The sequence below is a fragment of the Mercenaria mercenaria genome, chromosome 4 (genome assembly GCF_021730395.1).
Source record: "Mercenaria mercenaria strain notata chromosome 4, MADL_Memer_1, whole genome shotgun sequence".
Taxonomy (NCBI): Eukaryota; Metazoa; Mollusca; class Bivalvia; order Venerida; family Veneridae; genus Mercenaria; species Mercenaria mercenaria.
In genome coordinates, this window is record NC_069364.1 from 11,898,994 (window position 1) to 11,921,699 (window position 22,706).

Consider the following 22,706-nt stretch of genomic DNA (forward strand, 5'->3'; position numbering starts at 1 on the left):
AGTATTCTTGAACTATTTTCACTTCCGCAATATAGATAACGAGTCATCTAATAACGTTTACATTGTATTTCTTTCAAAACTTAGACTTTATGTGATATATAGTAGGAAACATAAGCTTTGAGTAATGGCACTTTGACAATATATCATTTAGATTAAACCTGAAGTAAAATCCTGACATTTGAGCTATGTGTAAAACTCTTTCAAAGAACTTATCGCCTTGATATAAATTATGAGGACTGGAAAAAAAAACAAAATGACCTTAGACATTTGACCTTAAACTTTGAAATAAGGGTCTGAATTAAGTATGTAACAAACAGTCTTACGATGGTGAATGTTTGTGCAATGTTTTTTTAATCATTCATCTATGTATACAAAAGTTTTAGACCGGCAAAATGAAGAAAAATCTTTGACCTCTAAGTGCGACATCCAATTTTGAGGTTGTGTTCTGAATCTTGCACGCAGCACATTGTCTGGTCATGATAAACTAGTTTTGTAGTTTGTACGTCAGCACGGTAACCACCATGTCCATGTAGAAGTCAACAAATTGTCACAACGACTATTATTATTTTCTTGTCAATTTTTTAGATTTCGTCAATTTATTGTTACAGGAAACCTTTGTTGAGGCATATGCCTTCAGCAATGTCTTACTGACATATACAGCACACCCAACTGTTTGAACTTGCAAAGGTACATTCAAAATTCAAGTACAGAAAACAGTTTATCTCATACACTTACATCCATTTCCAACGTTGCTGTTTTTTTTGTACAATTCATACAGTTCCCAGACCAAAAATATGTGAGTTTTACATGTAAACCACTATACTTGGTCTCTGTGGCCCTTTCTTACGTTTTTATTATCGCATACCTCGAATTATTTTTCCCCAGATTTTTAAATGTCTTCTGTCTTTTGTACGGTGCTCTTTTCCATGACTACTTTCCTACTGTTTGTTTTAAAACGATCTGTACAATACTTCTAGTACTAATCTAGTAAGTTTATTCTGCCCATATCAGTTCCATTAATGCAATGTTTGTATAGTCTAGCCTGAAATGTGTTCATTTTGAAAGTGTCGTATCTTAGAGTATATGCATTTCTCAAAATTATAGGATGTTACGATTGCTACAAAATAACCACAGATTAACTTTCTAACCACAGATTAACTTTCTTAAAGTACTGTAATCTTACTAAATTACACCAATCTCCCGTCAATTTATCATATTGACGTCAATTGAACGTAACAGGATTTTCGAAATTTTGATTCTTCTTTACAGATTTTTGGTTTGGTAGTATTTGAAAATCCAGTAATGAAGTATATTTGGAGATAACACTTATCATTGCTGATAATAATTTCGGTTCATTGAATGCAGTTCATAATACGTTCAATATTCTTCTATGTTTTATTAGCGTTTGTGTGTGTGTGTGTTTTTTTGTTTTTTGTTTTGTTTTTTGTCGTTTTTTTTTAGGAAAACTATTTACTTTTTACTTTCCTTCTAGGATTGGAATGGCCAATATTCCAAAATCTACTAGAAAAAGCAAAAGCAATAACCTTAATTATATCAGCACGTAAACAGATATGATTTTGCCCCTGAATAGTATGCCGTCTGTTTGCTAAAAGAAAAACGTAAGCCGAAACCACGGAAACAAAATGATTTTATTTATTACAATAATATATTTTTAATTAATTTTTACTATGGCTTTATATGCATGCATGTTCTTTCACAAAATTTAGAAGAGATTTTTTTTTATTTATACGTAGAAAACCCAAGAGACTGACCTCCTTTGTTAGTTACTGAGTTTAAAATATCAGCTTTTCCCATTCCAGGATGTTTTGAAGTGTCACATACCAACGTTAATCACGTGTACTGACCTTTTTCTGGTGTATGATGATGTGGTTAATAACTAAACTGAATAGGATTCCTTTTCTGTGTAATACTAAGGATGTTGCATCAACCAAACAGGTTCAACCAATCATGTTCCCATTTACCAGCAGCTTCCAAATCAGACTGAAAACGTTTTGAGTCATTAACAAAGTATAAAATACATTTTTATAGCTGTTTGAGTCATTTAAAGTTTTAATTTCTCCACAAATTATGCTATCATCGGCAAAGATTCTTAAAGTACTATTTTTTATACAGTCGACAAAGAAATGGCTGTAGATTAAAAAGATTATATAACCCGGAAACGTGCACTGGGGGACACCAGAGGTTATATTAATTTCACTTTCCAGGACTTCTGTCTGGGTCCTATCCTCTAGAAAATCAGAAATCCATTTGAGAGCATTACAAATTATTCTATAATATTTTAATGCATACTTTCACTCCTTTGACCTGTGCATAATTATGTACTGTAAGATTGTAATGAAACATGTTCCGGGTACGGCACACTGGTACTCGATACTCGTTTCTTCTACAAAGTTACTTCCCTTTTATTTATAACACCACATGGGAACCTTAATTTGCAAACGAACAACTGTGGCCATAGTCGACCTAACCCTAACCTTTAGTCAGTATATTAGAGTCATAATTTTAGTGGTGCAAAGCCTGGACTATGGCCGACAAAACTATAGAAAGTAGTGTTTCCCCCTTAATTTAGTAGAGGACACAAAACCTGTTTTCGTAGGTTTGCATAAAGTACAGGTATTTTGAATGTATCATTCTGATGTTCTTTATGGATAATATAAATACTTTGTATTTTTTTATCTGTACTAGCGCGTAATTTCACAATACCCCAAACCAGGTCAAAACTCCCATAAAAAGCTCTTTTCAACCATCAAAAATGCTAAACAGGACACCCAAGGCATTGCCCCACTATCGGAAAATGATAACCTTCTCACAAATAGCAGGGGCCAGGCAAATGTTCTCAACCGCCAATTCCAGTCCGTCTTCACTCCAATGAATCCCTTAAAACTAAGTCAGCTATGCTTAATGAAAACTAAATACCTGTTTAGCAATGCCCCAAAGCCTCAATACCCCAAAATGCCTGAAATTTCCATCAGTGTAAATGGTGTCCAAAAGCTTTTGTCCACATTACATAGTGACAAAGCTTGCGGTCCCGATAACTTAAAACCGGTAGTCCTGAAAAACCTAAGTGTACAAATTGCCCCTCTGGTCACCAAACTTTTCCAAAAATCTCTAGAAACAGGCACTATCCCCTCCGACTGGTCCAAGGCGAATGTCACTCCTCTCTTTAAGAAAGGTGACAAAAGCAACCCTGCTAACTATAGACCCATTTCCCTGACGTGTTCTTTGCAAAGTTATGGAGCACATTGTCGCATCAAACATCACTAAACATTTCCAGGTCAACAACATACTTTATCACCTTCAACATGGCTTCAGGTCAAAACGGTCATGCGAAACTCAACTATTAGGACTTGTCGAGGACCTATCCAGGAATTTAATTCAAGGTCACCAAACAGACTTAATACTCCTCGACTTCTCAAAGGCGTTTGATAAGGTTAAACACCTAAAGTTACTATATAAGCTGCACCAACATGGCATCCAGGACTGTACACTACAGTGGGTCAGATCATTTCTCATCGGTCGTCGTCAGTCTGTCTTAGTCAATGGTGATAAGTCGGATGAGGTCCCGCTCACATCTGGTGTCCCACAGGGCTCTGTCCTCGGCCCTCTTCTCTTTCTGCTATACATAAACGACCTGCCTGAAAACATTGTTTCACAGGTCCGGTTATTTGCTGATGATACTGCTGTTTATATTACAGTCAACAATGTTACACAACAACATACTCTGCAAGAGGACTTAACCAGGTTACAAATATGGGAACACACATGGGATATGGAATTCAACCCATCCAAATGTACAGTGATTAATATTTCCAAGTCTAAACACCCTTACAAATCCACTTACACACTACATGGGCAGACACTAGCAACCGTGAGTGATGCAAAATACCTTGGTGTTAGCATCACTTCAGATCTAAACTGGAACAAACACATAAACCAGGTCACTTCAACAGCTGGTCAAACACTTAATTCATTAAGCGCAATATTCCCTCCAAACAGCAAAATATTAGGGAATTTGCCTACAAAACCCTTGTTAGACCACAACTAGAGTACTGCAGCTCAGTGTGGAGTCCACATACACAACTCAACATACATAAAATCGAGATGGTCTAACGCAGGGCCGCTCGATGGGTCACCAGTGACTATTCAAATTACAGCAGTGTCACACACATGTTAAAGCAATTAGGGTGGCGTTCCCTTGCAAACAGAAGAAATGATGCCAGGCTACTGATGTTTTACAAGATTGTCCATGGACTGGTTGCAGTGCCAATGCCATCTTATATTTTATCTCCTACCCGGCTCACTAGACACATGCATTCCCTATCTTTCCGGCAAATTCAAACACCCTGTAATTATTACAAGTTCTCTTGCTACCCGGCTACCATCATTCTCTGGAATTCTTTGCCGGCTGACATTGCTCAAGCACCTACCCTGGACCAGTTTAGGCAAGGGGTAACCAAACTGGGCCAGGACTTCTGAGTGACCAGGCTGTTTTTAATCCTTTTACTGTACATTTCGCCTTTTTATTAGCACTATCAGCTTTGTCTCAAATTCTCACAAATACTTTATGTATTACTTTATTTCTCCTGTACATTCCTGCTTTTAAACTCTTATGCACTGACGCGCACCTGCATAAAATACTCGCAAGGGTGTCATGCAGTATTTATAGATAGATAGATCTTTTTGGCATTGTTAAGTTTCTGTAGAGTGGTGGAACCTATGCTCGCGGTATTTTGTAAATATATCCTTTAAAGAAGCAAGAAAAGATTATTATTTCGATTTGCCTATGCAAAAACATAAAGTTATCCTTCTTTTATCGAAACATATTGTTGATGTGCGTCATCACATGACTTAGTCGTCTTGTGAGCTGTCGACACGGCATACGTGAGAATGTGAAATTTCGCCCTGAAGGGAACCTATGCTGGCGGTATGATATATCTATCAAACTAAGAATGAAACAAAATTTAAGCAGGCTAAAAATGAACAGTCAAGCATATGCGAGTATAATATTTGGAATATTACTCATTTATTATGTGAAAAACAAAAGAAATGAGGATGAAATTTAGTATGTGCCTCTATGTGTATATTTCTCTTACAGAAATGGAATCACTATTAGAACAAAGCATAAAAACGTATAATAATGTAAGATAAAAACAGAATGTTCAAGAATTAATGTTTCAGATGACAGTGATTAACTCACTAATGTTTCCTACACTTCTTTGGTGTGTAGGATAATTACTCCTCCCTACATCTCAGCAAGAGCCATTTGGACTTCGTCAAAATACTATGATCAACATCGATCTTTTCATGGTTCGACAGGGACTCGTAGTGTAGCCAGGCGTCACATTCATCACATATTGCTCTTAAATGTATCTTATATCTGAATTCAATACATGATTTCTAAAAGACTAACTTTAGCTGGGTGATTTTGACGTATTTGTCTGAGATTTGTGCGACGAAAACAGATTGCGTAAAATGTATCGGTTGCTGTATACGTCACGTGAGCGGCATGCGTGGCTATTGCTACGTTTGTTGTAAAGGCATTTCACAACTGGTCGGTGTTGAACTTAGTATGATGAAATATTTTTATCTGTGCTTCTGCAGAGAGCGTATTTATCGAAATACCGCGAGCACAGGAATACCGCGAGCATAGGTTCCACCACTCTAGTTTGAAAACTTTGATGATGGTGGGTAGTTTGGGGTAGGATAATCCAAATGATGACCTGTTCCAGAAAATACTCCCTGTGGAAGCAGTTGTTTTGGGGGGACAAGAGTGGGGGTGTAATTTATAGATAAAGGGAACAGGAGGTGCCGGGGTGGGGGTGGGGTTGGGGCGGGGAGTCCAGAGGGAAGGAGGTGTGGGGTGTATTTTCTTTGTGTACTGGTACTTAGGGGTGACTATTGAGGCCATTTTTGACTAAATTAGTAATGCAATACTGTTGGTATTGCGGAACGTACCATTGCGATACTGTTGCTGTTGCAGGTCACTATTGCAATACAATTGTGATAGTTATTGACAATCAAGTCTGTTCTGCTTTCCTTAATTATTAAATAACAAAGTGGAATGTAGCTAACTTCTACAAGTTGACATTGATGCACAGTGTAAGCAGGGATTATATATATTTATAAAACAACTTTTGGTGTAAGACAAAACAACATTATAATTGAATTCCAGAAAAGGACTGTATAAATGGGCCACACTTTTGGATAGTTAAATGCCTTTAAAAACTCACCATTTTCTAAGAACTGTTACATACTGGCTAGGAACCAGTTTCAAGACAGAATTTGATGTTTTTATTAAACAGGAAATCATTATTTCAAGTTGTCACGTAAATGTAAGACTTCTGAATTTTCTTTTGTAGGTAAAATGTTTTGTAATAGAGCAGTTGGTAAAGGCAGGATGGTTTTGAGGTATATAGGCAGAGGACAGAATTCGGTGTGCCTGTCATCAAAATCTGAGCCAAAGCCTGCAGCTGTTCAGAATCAGGAAGCAGCAGATAAAGTGAGACAATTAAAGAAAGGTAAGGAATAGTTATAAAAGGTAAAAAATGTATTTTTCTGTTTTAAATCACGGGAATGAGTCAGAATTCTCAGATTTGTCTTTGGGTAGTGTTGGGAATTAGTCAGAATTTAAAGTTAATCAGTACACAACAATCCTAATTAAACGGATATATGTCATTACTTAGAATACATACAAACATTCTTTCTTTTTTTATCCCCCGACGAAAGTCGGAGGGATATAGTTTTGGCGTTGTCCGTCCGTCCTTCCGGCCATCCGTCTGTCGGGAGCCATGTCTAGGAAATGGTTGGGAATATTTATTTAAAACTTCAGATACATGTTCACAACAATGAGTTCTTGCGGCCCGTCAAGTTTCAGTCAGATTGCCCAAGTAACACCAGAGTTATGGCCCTTAGAAGTTTCTAGTGTTAACTATATAGGGTACTATAAATATGGCAATTTCTGCATCATAACTCTTGATATATTTGACCTAGAACTATGAAACTTAAACAGAATTTAGATCACCATAATGTGGTTGTGTACACACAATTTCATTTGGATTTATTTGTAAATTAAGAGTTATTGCCCTTTAATTGTATAAAAATCCACATATTTGTACATAACAAACTTACCATTTGGTAGAATTTCATTAAATTTCTTTCATTCTTTTCCATGAACATTTATTGTAAACATGTGAAGTTGTGTACCCACAACTGGTCACCCCCTTAGCTTGATCACCCCATCCCCCGACCCCCCCCCCCCCCCCCCCCCCCCCCACCCCCAAAAAAAAATCATTCCTTAGATTTTTTCCAAACAAACTTCATATACATGTTCAACACTATGAGGTTATGGGGCCCATCAAGTTTCAGACAGATTGCCCAAGTAACACCAGAGTTATTGCCCTTAGAAGTTTCTAGTGTTAACTATATAGGGTACTATAGATCTATAGATATGCCAATTTTTGCATCATAACTTTTGATATATTTGACCTAGAACTATGAAACTTTAACAGAATTTAGAGCACTATAATGTGGTTGTGCACAGACAATTTTGTACGGATTTCTTTTTGTAACTTCAGAGTTATTGCCCTTTAATTGTCTAAAAATCCACATATTTGTACATAACAAACTTACCATTTGGCAGAATTTCATTAAATTTCTTTCATTCTTTTCTTACATTTATTATAAACATGTGAAGTTGCGCACCCACACCTGGTCACCCACTTGCCTTGGTCACACCCCCCCCCCCTCCCAACCCCCCCCCCCCCCCCCCCTCCCAAAAAAAATTAATTTTTTTTTTCATTTCTTATTTTAGATTTTTTTCAAGCCTTCAAAGTTGTACCATTCCCCCACCTCACTTCTCCACCCAGTCATGCCCACCACTGATCATGCATCCTCTGCCTCCCCCCCTCCCCTCCCCACTCCAACTTCACCCTTTTACCTTTTTTTTTTTCATTTTTAATTTTCGATCAATATTTATAATCAACATGTGAAATTTTGTTTCCTCTCCCGTTCCCCTGCACCCCCACCCCCTAAAAAAATAAATATATACATATATCTATATATAGATATATATTTCCATTCCTTGTGTTTTTTTTTTAAATGTTCAAACCTTCAACATGTTAAGTTGTGACTGCACAAACCTTGCCCTCAGCCATGTTCAAGATATCTTACCTGTGTTCTCTTAAGGACATCTGATCTTTTAAGTTCAAATGTACATGTAAAACAGCAACACCTGGTGCCAAACCACTCAAAGACAATATTTCATTCCAGTTAAACTTCAAGCTCATATTTCAATTAACTGCATTTAATTTTAAAAGCTAAGCTTATTACAGTAAGCATATCCCAATCAAAATAAATTCTTTAGTCAGGATCAAAGTATCATACATTTATTATGTACTCTTTAATTAAACATTTGTTTTCTGTTAAATTGATTTTGACTAATGAAATTATTTGCTTCTTATTAACATCCTTAACTTTTTGCCGGATATATCTTTTTGCCATTCCTCACCACAAACTATTTCGGCGGGGGATACCAATTCATCGAATTTGCTTGTTTTTCTTTTTTTTAGAGCAAAGTTATACCTGTATATTGGTTACTATGGACAAGAAGCCCAACCTGGTAGAATTTTTGCAGTAATTCCTTCAGAGAAGAGTTCGTTTTAATTACACATTGATGTAGTGTTTAATTAAATGTGTTTTCACAATAGTCTTGTAATAGATCCAAAGTCTAAGTACTGAGACTGCAGGCACAGGGCTAATATACTGGTAATAGATTGAAGATCTATTACAGGGCTATTGTGAAAACATATGCTCATTGACAATTTTATTTAATGATCACTGTAAGCTATTTCATCTATAGGACTTTTTTCAGTGACTTCTAAAGCTCAGAAATTTCTTATGAGACATCAGGAAAGCATTCTTGTTTATATCTTTTTCAGGGCCTTCTTTAGAGCATTTTATTGCTAACAGTACAAACACAGCTGTTAAACAGAACAAGCGGATAGATAATGTAAATATTCCCTATCTGAATGACAGTGACTTACAGGGTCATGGAAGAAAAGGTATAGTCTTTAGCTTAAACCTACCAATTTTACATTGAATGTAAAGAAAATTCTAAAAAATTTAATGTGTTAACAATGCTGGATCACTTGGTAAAGGATTGCGGAGACCAAGTGAAAATTCTACCAGGATACGAAACCTTGATGCACTGATACTAAACAACATAGTTTATTTAGATGTCATAAACATTTAGTCATAATGCACTGTTTATAAACTAGATTGCAGACATATAAGCGTTTATTATAAATTTGGAAATTGTTGTTAGGGCTCTTGATTGATATACTGGGAAGTAAATTTCAGTCTCATATCCCCATCCAAATTTGACATCACCTTTGAGAGGTAAAAATCGCTCTTGCATTTCACTAAAATCATCCAGTTTGATTTTTATGTGAACTCTTTGGTAAGATTTCTTTTCTGCTTTTGATAATGAGTAAGTGGTTTTAAACTACAGTGAAATTGGATTGCTTGAGATCCCAAGGGGAAGAGCAAATTGCACCATATATCCAAGGTGTTGACGAATCCGAACAAAGAAATTATTAGAAAAAATGGCGGAGACCATATGAATTGCTCTAGTGAGCCTGGGGTGAGCCATGTTTCACTGTAGTTCTCAAAGGATCATTAGAATAGTCAGAGATTGACGGGTCCATTGAAGTGTTTCAGTTTATTAATTGGCAATCTTTTTTGCAGTGTATTTTGATGTATATGGCTGTCAGATGAACACCAATGATACAGAAATAGCCTGGTCTATACTGCAGGAGAAAGGCTATCAAAGAACTGCAAATATATCTGAGGTAAGTCATGAGGTTTACTGTTGATTAGTCCAGCTAATTTGATGCAATCCTAGGACATACTGTAAAATGAAATTTTGAGGTATTGGTAAAAACCATAATTTTGTAGGGATATGAATTCGTGGATTTAAAACTTTTGAACATAAAATGAATGGGAATTTTACTTGTTCATTGGGATTAAATTTCATGGATTGAGTCAACCACGAAATCCACGAAAATTAGTCCCCCATGAATATTAATGATTTCACAGTATTGAGTTATTTTTCTTATGGGCAATATCTCCACTAATGGTTAGATTGCCCATCACAAATATAAAACAATCTGACCATCAAATTATTTTGATTAACTGTTTGATTTGCCTGTTCCATAACAAAGATTTTTGCCAATTTTAAGTACTTGATGAAAATGCTAGTATTTTACATCATTCTAAAAAAACAGAAATGGTCAGTATATAATTGTTTGTTCAAAATGTTTCGATTTGTAAAAATTTTCTCAACTAAAAATCTAATTTTGAATACTTTCTAGTGTGAATTTCAGCCGGTCTGGACACCATTAAGTTTTAAAGTTTCAGTTTTGATATTTGTTGTTGTTTGATTGTTATAAAACTTTCAGGATATCTTTAAAATAGTTAGCATAAAAGGAAAATTTTGATGTAAAAATTGATAAAATGTTGAAAAGAAAAATAATTCAGAAGCTTTCATGTGCTAGAATTTTAAGCAAGTAAAATACATTAATAGCCATATGATAGACATTGGTAAAGATATCTTAAATATTTAAATTAAAGATATCTTACTACAGCCTGAACTTGAAAAGAAGCCAACATTTTCAAAAACTCCCAGTTTCAGGTTTGATGGATGAAGCGATGGGTTTTATTCATGCATAGTTCTTGAAAAAAAAAAAGAATGATGGATTTTTTTCAAAAAAGTGTTTCTTATTTACATGCAGTTTGACTAATTTTGCTCCAGTTCTTAAATTATTCACACTTTTTTTTGAACTTTTAAATCTGGAAATTATTTTTTCATGTAAATTTCATTTTTTTTCTCATAAGTTATTCTGTAACACCAAAACAATTGATTTGATGATTGATCTTATACAGGCAGATGTAGTGTTGGTTATGACGTGTGCAATTAGAGAAGGGGCGGAACAGAAGATCTGGAGAAAACTGAAACATCTTACCACACTGAAAAGAAGGGGACCGCTGAGGAAAGGTGGTACCAGGATGAAGATAGGAATTCTGGGTAAGTTTTGTTGATGATGACTACAAAACACCGAAATATAACTGACAGGTTGTAAAAGGTACGGCATACAGAAATGTTAAAAATTTGAAATTAAATTTGCTTTGGGACGGCCATAGTACCCACTGTATTAGGTCTGGGCAGGCTAATCTTTATTTTAGTTGAATAATGGTTTAACATCTTTAATATTTGTTGTGTAAAATGGCTATGAAGACAGTATTCAGAAATATTTATATTGAAAAGGGTCACAGTTAAAACGTAAAATGTTTCTTTCAATTTTCTCCTGATTTTATTGAAGAGGTTTTTGCATTTTGAAAAAAAAAATTGAACTTTCATTCTGCATTCTGTTAATGAATATACATTTTTGTTCAGTTGACAAATTATCTGGTTACACAGAGCTATATTGCTGTCAGGAAAGAGTTCTATTCTGATAATGAATTTTGTATTATTGTTATTACCTCCCTTTATTTAGAAGTATTTTAAGTTTATTGTAGTTTATCAATGTTTGAGTAGGATTTCATATTTTCATTTCTTTTTACAAGTACCTTATGTTAACCAAGTGCATTCAAAATCATTGTTTTTACAATTCTTTTACCTGGGTTGATTTTCATAAATCTCGGTCTGGCGAGACAGAGGTTGGTTTCAGGGAGGAAATTAAAATATTTTTGTTATTAAAGTTTATGCATAGAACTGCCTTAGAATGTTAAATTTGTCATTTAATAATACAGTAGTTAAATTTTGGTGATCATACCTAGTTACCTACCAGCGACCAAATTTAGTGATCTTCTGAAAACATATAAAACAGTTAAGGAAGTTTGTGTAACGGCCACAGACAAAATACCTTTAGAATGGCAAAAAGGTATTTATGTTTAAAATATTTAAACTTTATCTTGAATATACTTTCCTTGGGAATTATAGAATTTAAAAAATGCAAAATGTAAATTATTTTTGTAGAACTACAGATATGTACAATCTAATTAAAGGGAGGTAATTCAGTTTATTAAATATCCCGATATTTCATAGGAAATGAAAGTTACTTGTATGATTTTAAACGTTTTTGCAGGAATAAGTTTATATTTTGTCAAGATTAAGGTCTAGAATAGATAATTAAGACATATATGTATAAAATAAAACTTACAGATTTGTAAATCTATAAAAGCTTAATATATATGCAGGAATATATTGCTGTCAATAACATGCTGCTAGGCAACTTGCAATTGGAGCTACTTACTGGGAATTTGTTTCTCAATGCGAGGCTCTAGGGAAAGTCCCCAGACACAGGGCAGAAAGTGTACCCTGTTAGACTCAGGCATCCTGTTCCCTAGTCCCTACAAGTAAGCTGTGAGGCCTTGTGCTGAGCTGGGGGTGGAACTGGTTATAGTCAAAGCACAGTTATGCAAGTGGTGTTTGAGAACACTGACTCAATGGGGCTTATGCTTGGTTAGCTTTTTTCTTCTCTTTGAATTATAATTCAAAATGTTTGATTGTTTTTTAGCCTAGAGTGGGGGTGAGCCCAATCCATAGAACTATCTACCCAGATTCTTTGAGACATTTCTGGTATAGATATTATTGTGTGTTAAGTTTGATTACTGCCCGGTATTTCCATTATTTTCAAGGTAACAAGTTGTCAGTCACAGTATTAAACTGATTTTGATGTAATTTATTGACTTACCCATTATAATCCCTGTATTCAGATTAAATGATTTAAAAAAATAAAAAATAGCACAGAACTTCTAAAAAGGGCACAAAAACATATAAATCTGGTATAACAAAATATATATAATATATTAGGTCATATATAAATGATCAATTGCATTTGATCAACCCTACCATACTTTTTGTTGGAGAATATCTAACAAGTATTATTACTTTTCAAGTAATTTCTTACTTCTGTCATTGAATATGTTTTATTGACTTTATTTGTATATTATTATTACCTCCCTTGACAAAAAGTGTTTGTAATCCCATGTATATTACTTTTGATTTTATAAAAAATTCTGTATCACAGTCCTTTTTATGGCAATTATTTTTGATGATTGTACTGACGGAAACTTTTTGTAACCTTTTCAAGCTTCAGATTTAAAGCATACTAAAGCAAATTAGATGAAAGGGAGGTAATTAGGGATTTTAAATTTTTTATTTCTCAACCCATTTCATGAAATAGTTTTTTTTCATTATATCTAAAATTATCTTGTCATAATACATTGAATGTTAATATACATTGATCTCAAAAGTCAGTCTGCGTAAAGTACTACTTGATGATGTCGGGATATTTCTCAGATCAAATATTAATCCAATTCACTGTCATTTTTGGTTTGTTTTGAACTTTTTGAAATTTGCATGTACTTTACTGTATAATATGTATGTTCAGTGGAAGGTTTTTTAAAACACTTACCCATCGTTTATGTCCTGCTTGAAAAATATTTAAAAAAAAAAAAAAATTAAATAATAACTAGTCTGGCCATGCCATTTGTACATCTTACTTTACATTCTGATGAAAAGTTGTATTCAGGAACAGAGTGGATAGAGTTATGGAAAAGGACTAAATAAAACCATAAAGACAAAATGAATTGTAGCATGCCTGATTTGGTCAAAAGAATAAAGACTTGATACCTTTTTTGTGAATTTACTGCAGGTAATACTTCAGTTTAGAAGAATATATGATTTATAAAAAGTTTAACCTGGCTCAAATCTATATGAACAGGTTGTATGGCAGAGAGACTGAAGACACAGATTCTAGAGAAGGAAAAGTTGGTTGATATTGTGTGTGGACCTGATGCTTACAGGGATTTGCCGAGGTTGTTAGCCGTCACAAACAACAAACAAAGTGCAGGTATGAAATTTATAGCTTGACAATTTGAAGAATGGGTAGAGCTGTTGGACTCACGTTGACATCTGCATCGGTTTCCGTGTTTGTGTAAGTTTTTGTATGTAAGCTGGTACCTCAGTATCCGGTAATGGGAATGGATTGAAACTTCACTCACTTGTTCACTGTAATATTTCCACATGCAGTGCACAGGTTCCTTTACTCTACTTTTCTTTTTCACAAAGGTATCCCCCTTTTTCAACTGCAAAAGTTTTTGTTTGTAAGCTGATATTTCAGTAACAACTTTTGGATATGGATTGAAAATACACTGAGATGATTTGACATGAATTGCACAGGTCCTGTAACTCTGTTTTGCTTTTTCACAAAGTTATCTCACTTTTTCGTCCTACCATTTTGTTTTGGTGTAATCAGTTTTCTCATTAAATGTCATAAGACGGGGGTAGTCCGATAACAGAAAATTGGTGCTCCTTTCATACTTGTTTATGTAGTGGTTTCAATATCTTAATTTTTTTAGAGGCACAGCTTTTAAAAGGTCAAGCATTGCTGTCCTCCAGCAGCTCTTGTTGTTAGATGTTAATTTCTCCATGCATGTGTACTATAATCCAGGAACTCTGTATTGAATTTGATAACAGTTGACAGTTAACAAAGTGCAGTTTTCAATTCATGACAGTCAAATAACTTTTAAACCTTATTAGCATCCAAATACATTGTATTCAAATCTTAAAACAGGAGTATTTACCTTTGGTTTGATCTGATTTACTTATACAAATGTACAGGTAGATACTGTTTATATTACAGTGAATGTTTTACTGTCCCTGGAGGAGACATACGCTGATGTTATGCCAGTCAGATTGAATGAAGACTCTGTTACAGCATATGTGTAGGTATATTACACACACTGTAGTAAATGCTTTACTTCTTGAACATAACCTGGCCGATTTTAACAGTCTGTATTGAGAAAAACTCTTTTCATGAAAAATCTTGCAACAACAACAGTTACTGTTACAACAAAAAGACATTTTAATTGTGTTATCCACCAACATAAAAGTATTTACAAAGTGGCATCTTTGGTTGTCTTCAAGCTTGTAATGTAGGTGTAATTACCATCCCAGAAAAAAATTTTTTTTGCATTCAGATCCTTTTCAGAATACCAGTAAACACATAAACCGAATTTTGTATTTTTTTCTATCTCTTTTGCAGATCAATAATGCGAGGTTGTGACAATATGTGTTCTTATTGTATTGTACCATTTACACGAGGTCGAGAGAGAAGTAGACCCATAGATTCTATACTAGAGGAAGTTAGAATATTATCAGATCAGGTATGAACCATTTGCATGAGATTGAGAGATAAATAGACACATATATTTTACGTTAGAGGTCATATATAATGTTATCAGATCAGGGAAGAAAAAGTGTAGGAACTTTACTAAAGGTCAGACTTTCATTAGGTCAGGTATGTACACAACACTTCGACTTTGTTTTGGCTTTTCGGCTTTTTATTATATTTCACATTAGAAAGATAAAACAAATGGAAGTTTGGTTCATTCAATAGGATTTTATTCCTATGCAGATTAAGTTCCAACTGAATGATAACGATTTCACATAGTACTGTTTTTGAGTATTTCTTAATCTTGTAGCATTAGCTTTATGAATTGTTCCTAAATTTGTTTGTTTAAAGTGTAGTATAGTGCTTTCACATTTTTGTCAACAGTGTAATAGTCTTCATGTTTTATTCTGTGTATGCTTGCTTCAATAAGGGTTTATCTGACCTTTTCAGGGCGTGAAGGAGGTCACACTTCTAGGTCAGAATGTAAACAGTTACCGTGATATATCCGAGTCAGATTACTATGGGGTACCAGATCGATCGCAAGCTACAACTCTACGAGAAGGTTTCAAGACTATATACAAACCTAAATCAGGAGGTCGAAGGTTTGCTGACCTGCTGGACAAAGTGTCTGACATTGACAAGGATATGAGGATCAGGTTTACAGCTGCACATCCCAAAGATTTCCCAGATGAGGTAGTTCTAAATGTGTCATTTCTGGAATTTTCCAAGCAATGTTGTAGACTTAAAAGTGTGAGGAATACTAGTGATTTGCACAAAATTGTGCATCTTGTTTTTTGGCAGGCATTAATGCCATTTTCCAGGTAGCCAATACGAATAAAGAGCCTGTGGATTCCTTCAGCTATTTACAATTGAAGATCACTGTCTACTCACACGTAAAGCTGCCAGTTTTTCCACTGAAACTGCCAACTTCAAGGGTTTTTTTTGACTGCCCTGCATTTGGTAATAATAAGGATTTTAAGTGAGGGCTTGTTTATATAAGAAGCAACTTGTGTAGTCCAGCCTTGCAAAATCCACTCAAGCTGAATACAGCATCCCAGATCAAGCCACTATTATAATATTAAACTTATTATTTGTGATAAAATCAAAATCATTTTTGTGCTTAGCATCTTGTATATTGTTAGGTTTTTTATTGGTACTATTCCAGGTTTTACATTTGATAAAAGAGCGAGGAAATATATGTAATCAGCTGCATTTACCAGCACAGAGTGGTAACAATCAGGTATTAAAGGCAATGAGAAGAGGTTATACTGTAGAGGCCTACATGAATCTAGTGGGACATGTTCGTAGTCTGCTACCAGGTGGGTTGATGATTTCATAATTTGTTGCCAGTCTGTAACCAGTTTTCATCTTCAGCCATATTTTTGTATTAATTCAGGTAATAGAAAGAATGCAGTTTGAATGAAAATGAAAGTTATTCACAGGAAATAACAGTATTTTCTTTGCTGAGAATTGTGTTTTATTGTGTAGTTCTGCTCTTTTCCTTTGTTATGTTATGAAAGTGAAACACAATGTGTTTACTTTCTTTCTGCTGCCTGTTTATATATATGGACAAATAGAGCTACTTTGTTTAGTCCAGGTGCAAGTCTGTCAAATAGAGCTTATCTGTTTATTTCAGGTGCAAATCTGTCAAACATAGCTTATCTGTGTATTTCAGTTGCAAGTCTGTTAAACTGTATTTCAAGTGCAAGTCTTGTCAATTAGATTTTATCTTTGTATTTCAGGTGCAAGTCTGTCAAATAGATCTTACCTCTGTATTTCAGGAGCAAGTCTGTCAAGTAAAGCTTATCTGAATTTCAGGTGCGGGTCCTATAAATAGAGATATCATTGTCTTTGCAGATCTTTAAGTGTATTTTTAAATATTTTAGGAGTAGCATTAACAAGTGATTTCATCTGTGGGTTTTGTGGTGAGACAGAGGAAGCTCACCAGCAGAGTATTAAACTGATAAGAGATGTCAAATATAGCATGGTATTCTGTTTTCCATACAGCATGAGACAGGTATATTTCGTTTGAGACTTCATACCAATAAAAGAAATTGTTCATTGTTTTGTATTGAATTCAGTCAATTCGGGACCATATTGGTATACTTTCTAGATTTTCTGTCAGCCATAGCCCTGTTTTCCACAAGCCATTTATTAATTTGCTAATGAATAAAGCATTGAAAAGAAAAAGGGGTGTTAAATATTATTATGTGAAATACAAGTAAACTGGAGTCGGGTACTCTCATATTGTTGCACTTCAGAGATTAGTCTGCAGAATAAACCCCATACTTCTTTTCAAGTCTACAACTTAAAAACATGAGAATATAAGCATGAAATAACTCGAAAACATGAATATAAGCATTAAAAGTGTCTTGAGTAAAAAACATTCTACAAGGGAAATAATCTCTTCTTGGCTGCTGTTTTATGTGCATATGTACTAAGAATGGACAAATCAGAATCTATTTAATACAGACTTTTTTATTACAGCACGGAAGCTTTTTTTTACTGGATTACTTCTATTACTTCTATATTGAATAGTTAATCTTTTTTAATTGGAAAAAAAACCTGAAATGGAAAAATGATAGTTTGATGACACTTTTTATTTTGTTTGGTTTAACATAGATTTTCAGCTGTGATGTAAATGTGGTCTATTAATCTGATTGTGTACCAAGATTTCATCTCTATCCTACATTGTAATTGTTCTTTGCAAGTTACCAATTACTGTTATCAATAATCAAAGTTGATAGTGATTTTTGTTAAACTTTAGACCTTGGGGTTAAACTGCTACAACTTTGGATCATACATGTATTTAATAGACAGGAGCTCTCTGTAATGGTACTTGAAATTCTGTTAAACTTAAACTTTTTTAAAGTTATACCAAACATGTTTCAGTCAGTAGGGTTTATTCTTCCAATTTTGAAATAATGACATTTTAGAATTTACTGATTTTCCAGACACAGTAACATTCAGCACGTTTTAACTGCGACACTGATATTTCACATCTCTCAGTCTCCTCTGTTTTACATTAAAGAATATGACTTTCAGAAAACTCAAGCTTTCCACAAGTTAGAGGATGATGTTTTAGAAGATGATAAGAAAAGACGGCATGCAGAATTGGCAGCAACTTTCAGACAGGAGGCTGGGGAATTTAATAAAACATATGTAGGACAGGTTCATACAGTCCTTGTTGAAGGGGTTGGTATATACATAAATTTATTGATAGTTTGCCAAATTTCAAACTCAGTTGTTTTTTTTTAGCTTACCTGAGCCAAAGGCTCATAGTGAGCTTTTGTGACCGCTCAGTGTCCGATGTGTGTCGGTCAACATTTCATAAAAAAATCTTCTTCTTGAAAACCACTGGGCAGAATTACTCTAAACTTCACAGGAATGATCCTTAGGTGGTCCCCTTTCAAAATTATACAAAGAATTTAATTCCATGCAGAACTCTGGTTGCCATGGCAACGGAAAGGAAAAACTTAAGAAAATTTCTTAGGCATAGAGCCTTGATATTTCGCATGTGACATCATCTTCTGGTCCTCTATCAGGATTGTTCAAATTATGTCCCTAGGGTGAAAAGAGGCCCCACCCTGGGGGTCACAAGTTTTACATAGACTTATATAGGAAAAACCTTTAAAAATCTCCTTGTCTAAAACCACAAGATCTAGGCCTTTGATATTTTGTATGTAGCATTGCCTTGTGGTCCTCTACCAAAATTGTTCAAATTATGCCCCTGGGGTGAAGAGGCCTCACCCTCGAGGGTCACTTGTAATTATGAGTTGTACAGGAAAAAATACTTTAAAAATTATCAGATCATATTTCCTAGACTCTTTTAAAATAATTACCTGATGATCCCAAGCAATAAGGGATCACTTGACTGTGACCTTGACCTACTTTCTTGTTTTTCAAGATACAGCCTTGAAATTTGGATGACATGTACAGTTTTGCACACCAATCTTAAAACCAACTTTCAGTTACCATTAATGTGACCTACTGACCTACCTTCTTAATATTTTAGCATCAGTTTGCCATTTGAAACATGTGGCTCATATTACTCAGGTGAGCGATCCAGGGTCATCATGACCCTCTTGTTTTTTTTTTAAATGTTGGAGTTCCAGATAGTCAGCTCGACTTGAATTTTAAATTGCAGCCATTTGATTGAAGAGTATGATTTCCTGTATTTAAATGGGTATATCATACTTTAATGTTAATGTGATGATTTTTGCCAATTGGCTTTTGTTAACAGTTTTCAGCTTTTTAGCTCACCTGTCACAAAGTTACAAGGTGAGCTATTGTGACCGCTTGATGTCCGTCGTCAGCCATGCGTTGTGCGTCAACAATTTCTAAAAAAAATCTTCTTGAAAACCACTGGGCAGAATTACACCAAACTTCACAGGAATGATCCTTGGGTGGTCCCCTTTCAAAATTGTTCAAAGAATTGAATTCCGTGCAGAACTCTGGTTGCCATGGCAACTGAAAGGAAAGACTTTAAAAATCTTCTTGTCCAAAACTACAGGGCCTAGGGCTTTGATATCTGGTGTGTAGCATCATCTAGTTGTCCTCTACCAAAATTATTCAAATTATCCCCCTACGGTCAAATATGGCCCCGCCCCGGCGGTCACATGGTTTATATAGACTTATATAGGGAAAACTTTGAAAATCTTCTTGTACAAAACCACATGGTCTAGGGCTTTGATATTTGGTATGTAGCATCATCTAGTGGTCCTCTACCAAGATTGTTCAAATTATCCCCCTAGGGTCAAATATGGCTCCGCCCCGGGGGTCCCAAGTTTTACATAGACTTATATAGGAAAAAAAGTTTAAAAATCTTCTTGTCTGAAACCACAACACTTAGACCTTTGATATTTGGTTTGTAGCATTGTCTTATGGTCCTCAACCAAAATTGTTCAAATTGTACCCCTTGGGTGAAAAGAGGCCCTACCCTGGGGGTTCCAAGTTTTATATAGACTTATATAGGAAAAAGCTTTAAAAATCTTCTTGTCTGAAACCATACGACCTAGGCTTTTGATATTTGGTATGGTGCATTGTCTAGTAGTCCTCTACCAAAATTGTTCAAATTATGCCCCTGGGGTTAAAGAGGCCCCGCCCTGGGGTCACTTAGTTATTATGTGAGTTATATAGGAAAAATACTTTAAAAAATCTGATCACATTTCCAAGACTGTTTAATTATAATTACCTGATGACCCCAAGTAATATGTCACTTGACTGTGACCTTGACCTACTGACCTACTTTCTTGTTTTTAGGATACAGCCTTGAAATTTTGATGACATACGCAGTTTTGCACACAAATCGTAAAACTGAATTTTATGGACCATGAATGTGACCTACTGACTTTCTTAATATTTTATTATCAGTTTGACATTTGAAACATGTAGCTCATATTACTCAGGTGAGCGGTCTAGGGTCATCATGACCCTCTTGTTTATAGCAATAAATTAAATTTTTTAAACTTCTCAGCTAAAAAGGAGCATTATAAAATTAATTTTTAAAATAAGAGAAGTTTATATATTAAATTGCAAGTCTCTTAATGTTTCACACAGGTCAGCAAGAAACGTAGAGATACACTGTTTGGTAGGAATGATGCAGGTTTAGCAGTTATCTTCCCAGATAGTGAGGTTTTAGATGGAAATCTAGCAAGGCAACCAAGGCCAGGAGACTATGTACAGATAAAGGTATACAAGGAATTTACTGTCCTATTTGACCTACCTGGTTAGTTCAGTAGGCATAGCACAAGACATTGAATGAAAAGATTAAAAGTTCAATCCCTGGGCAAGTGAATGAAAAGATTAAAAGTTCAATCCCTGGGCAAGACAATTTGACAGATAACAATGTACTATCTGAAGTTATCCCTCCTCTACCTTTTGTGTGGAAAAGCTTTCACCGTCCTGTGGAAAACAGTTCAACATTGGTGTAGAATCTAGGAACACCGGTTTGATATACAGGTAGTCAGATCACAGAAATACTGTAAAAACAGCATTAACCATAATAAATCAAACGTTAATACTTGAAATCTTTGCTTTAATGAACTTTCCTTCCCTAAACATGACTTAACCATTAAGACATTAACCTCTATTAGGGTACATCTCATAAAGATCTAACTGAAAGTGATAACATGTCCCACACAACCTACTTTTTAAGCTAATAGCAATGTACTGATAATTTGAAAAAGGCAGCAAGGAGCGAGTGATCTGATTCCTCTTAAATAGAATTACTATTCTATAAATCGTCACCTTAGCGCAAAAAGTGAGTAAGACCTTCTTTAAGTCAATGCAGTTATCTACTTCATGCGTTGAGGTGACGAAATGTAATTTTTCATCAAAATTTTGTTTCAGATGCTTCCAGTCGTTTTATGTTAATGTATAACATCGAGCGCAGATGATACCAGAAATATATGGTCTGGTCAGGACTCTGTACTGGATAATACATTACAGTCATTGAAACACACGCTGGGTTGAGATAATTTTCAAATTTTCTCTATGTTGCAGATCGAACAGACTACAGCGCAGACGTTGTACGGGTCAGCATTGAAGATAACTAATTTATATAATACTGACAGTGATGAAGTGTTAAAAGAAATACACTCTTGATAATTGCTGCAAAAATAGTTTGATCAAAGTATTTATAATTACCGTGTTGCAAATAAAAATATAGTACAGTTCAGACTTGTTACTCGTCACATAATTTTAGCCCGCCCACTTAGCATAATTAATTATAGGGAGTATGCAGATCTGTTTGATCCCTAGGTGAATGATGATATAATAAGAGTTTGAAATCATTTGTCTGCCACATCTGATTCATATGGGGAAGTTGGCACTTACTTGCAGAGAACAGGTTTTATTTGTACTGGTACAGAATCCAGGAACTTGTTTAGGTTAACTGCCTGGGATGTCAAGTTTGATCCATTTTCATCTGTTTAGATTTCCATATTTGATCCGTAAGAAGTAGGGAACAAGTAAATAACTGGCTAAATAACTGGCTGGTTTAATTTTTAGCCAACCAGAACCAAAAGTTCTTGTCAAGCTATAAGTGGATGGTTTGGTGTCAATTTTATTGTTTATTTTGAAATTTTATCCAGGTCAAAATTTAAATCACAGAAACTGCATATAAATCCTTCCTGAAGCCTGACTTTTGCTCATCTGGCAAGTATACCTATTCAATGAAAATGTTTACTTATTGTTTATGTTTTATCAATGAATAGAAGGTGTGACTGATTTTATTAATAAATCAACTGATGGTTAAAAAAAAATCAGTAGTAAATATTGATGATTTTGTTCTTTTATTTTGCACAAAGTAGTATCATTTTAGTATCATGTATGACAAAAAAAACATTGGTCTGTGCTGTTTGAGATTTTGTTTCCATCTCTGAAATAACAGCTAAATACACTTATGACACTTCCTACATTATTCAGAGAACTAAGGTATCTTTAATC

General features: G+C 34.8%; 1 protein-coding gene across 5 annotated transcripts; it reads left to right on the forward strand.

Annotated features, from left to right (window-relative positions):
- The first annotated feature begins 2,432 nt into the window (after nucleotides 1-2,432).
- LOC123551013 (mitochondrial tRNA methylthiotransferase CDK5RAP1-like) lies at nucleotides 2,433-21,936 on the forward strand. Of its 5 annotated transcripts, XM_053540452.1 has the most exons (15): nucleotides 2,433-2,634; nucleotides 6,381-6,539; nucleotides 8,589-8,638; nucleotides 8,958-9,080; nucleotides 9,766-9,869; nucleotides 10,963-11,104; nucleotides 13,806-13,934; nucleotides 14,727-14,808; nucleotides 15,129-15,249; nucleotides 15,708-15,950; nucleotides 16,423-16,576; nucleotides 17,144-17,274; nucleotides 18,303-18,452; nucleotides 20,817-20,948; nucleotides 21,762-21,936. In XM_053540452.1, the coding sequence occupies exons 5-15, from the start codon at nucleotides 9,792-9,794 to the stop codon at nucleotides 21,861-21,863; spliced, it is 1,464 nt and encodes a 487-aa protein (XP_053396427.1). In that variant the 5' UTR covers nucleotides 2,433-2,634; nucleotides 6,381-6,539; nucleotides 8,589-8,638; nucleotides 8,958-9,080; nucleotides 9,766-9,791; the 3' UTR covers nucleotides 21,864-21,936. The 5 variants fall into 5 exon arrangements, with proteins under 5 accessions (XP_053396427.1, XP_053396423.1, XP_053396425.1 ...); XM_053540448.1 differs by lacking the exon at nucleotides 8,589-8,638; XM_053540450.1 differs by lacking the exon at nucleotides 8,589-8,638 and having other exon boundaries at nucleotides 2,433-2,617.
- The last annotated feature ends 770 nt before the right edge of the window (nucleotides 21,937-22,706 follow it).

What these genes read in the sequence shown, in the direction of transcription:
- LOC123551013 (XM_053540448.1), top strand. Translation starts at nt 6,386, where the DNA reads ATGTTTTGTAATAGAGCAGTTGGTAAAGGCAGGATGGTTTTGAGGTAT. An exon ending in ACAGGGTCATGGAAGAAAAG is followed by an intron (nt 9,081 to 9,765) that starts GTATAGTCTTTA and finishes TCTTTTTTGCAG; the next exon opens with TGTATTTTGATGTATATGGC. An exon ending in TTAGAATATTATCAGATCAG is followed by an intron (nt 15,250 to 15,707) that starts GTATGAACCATT and finishes TGACCTTTTCAG; the next exon opens with GGCGTGAAGGAGGTCACACT.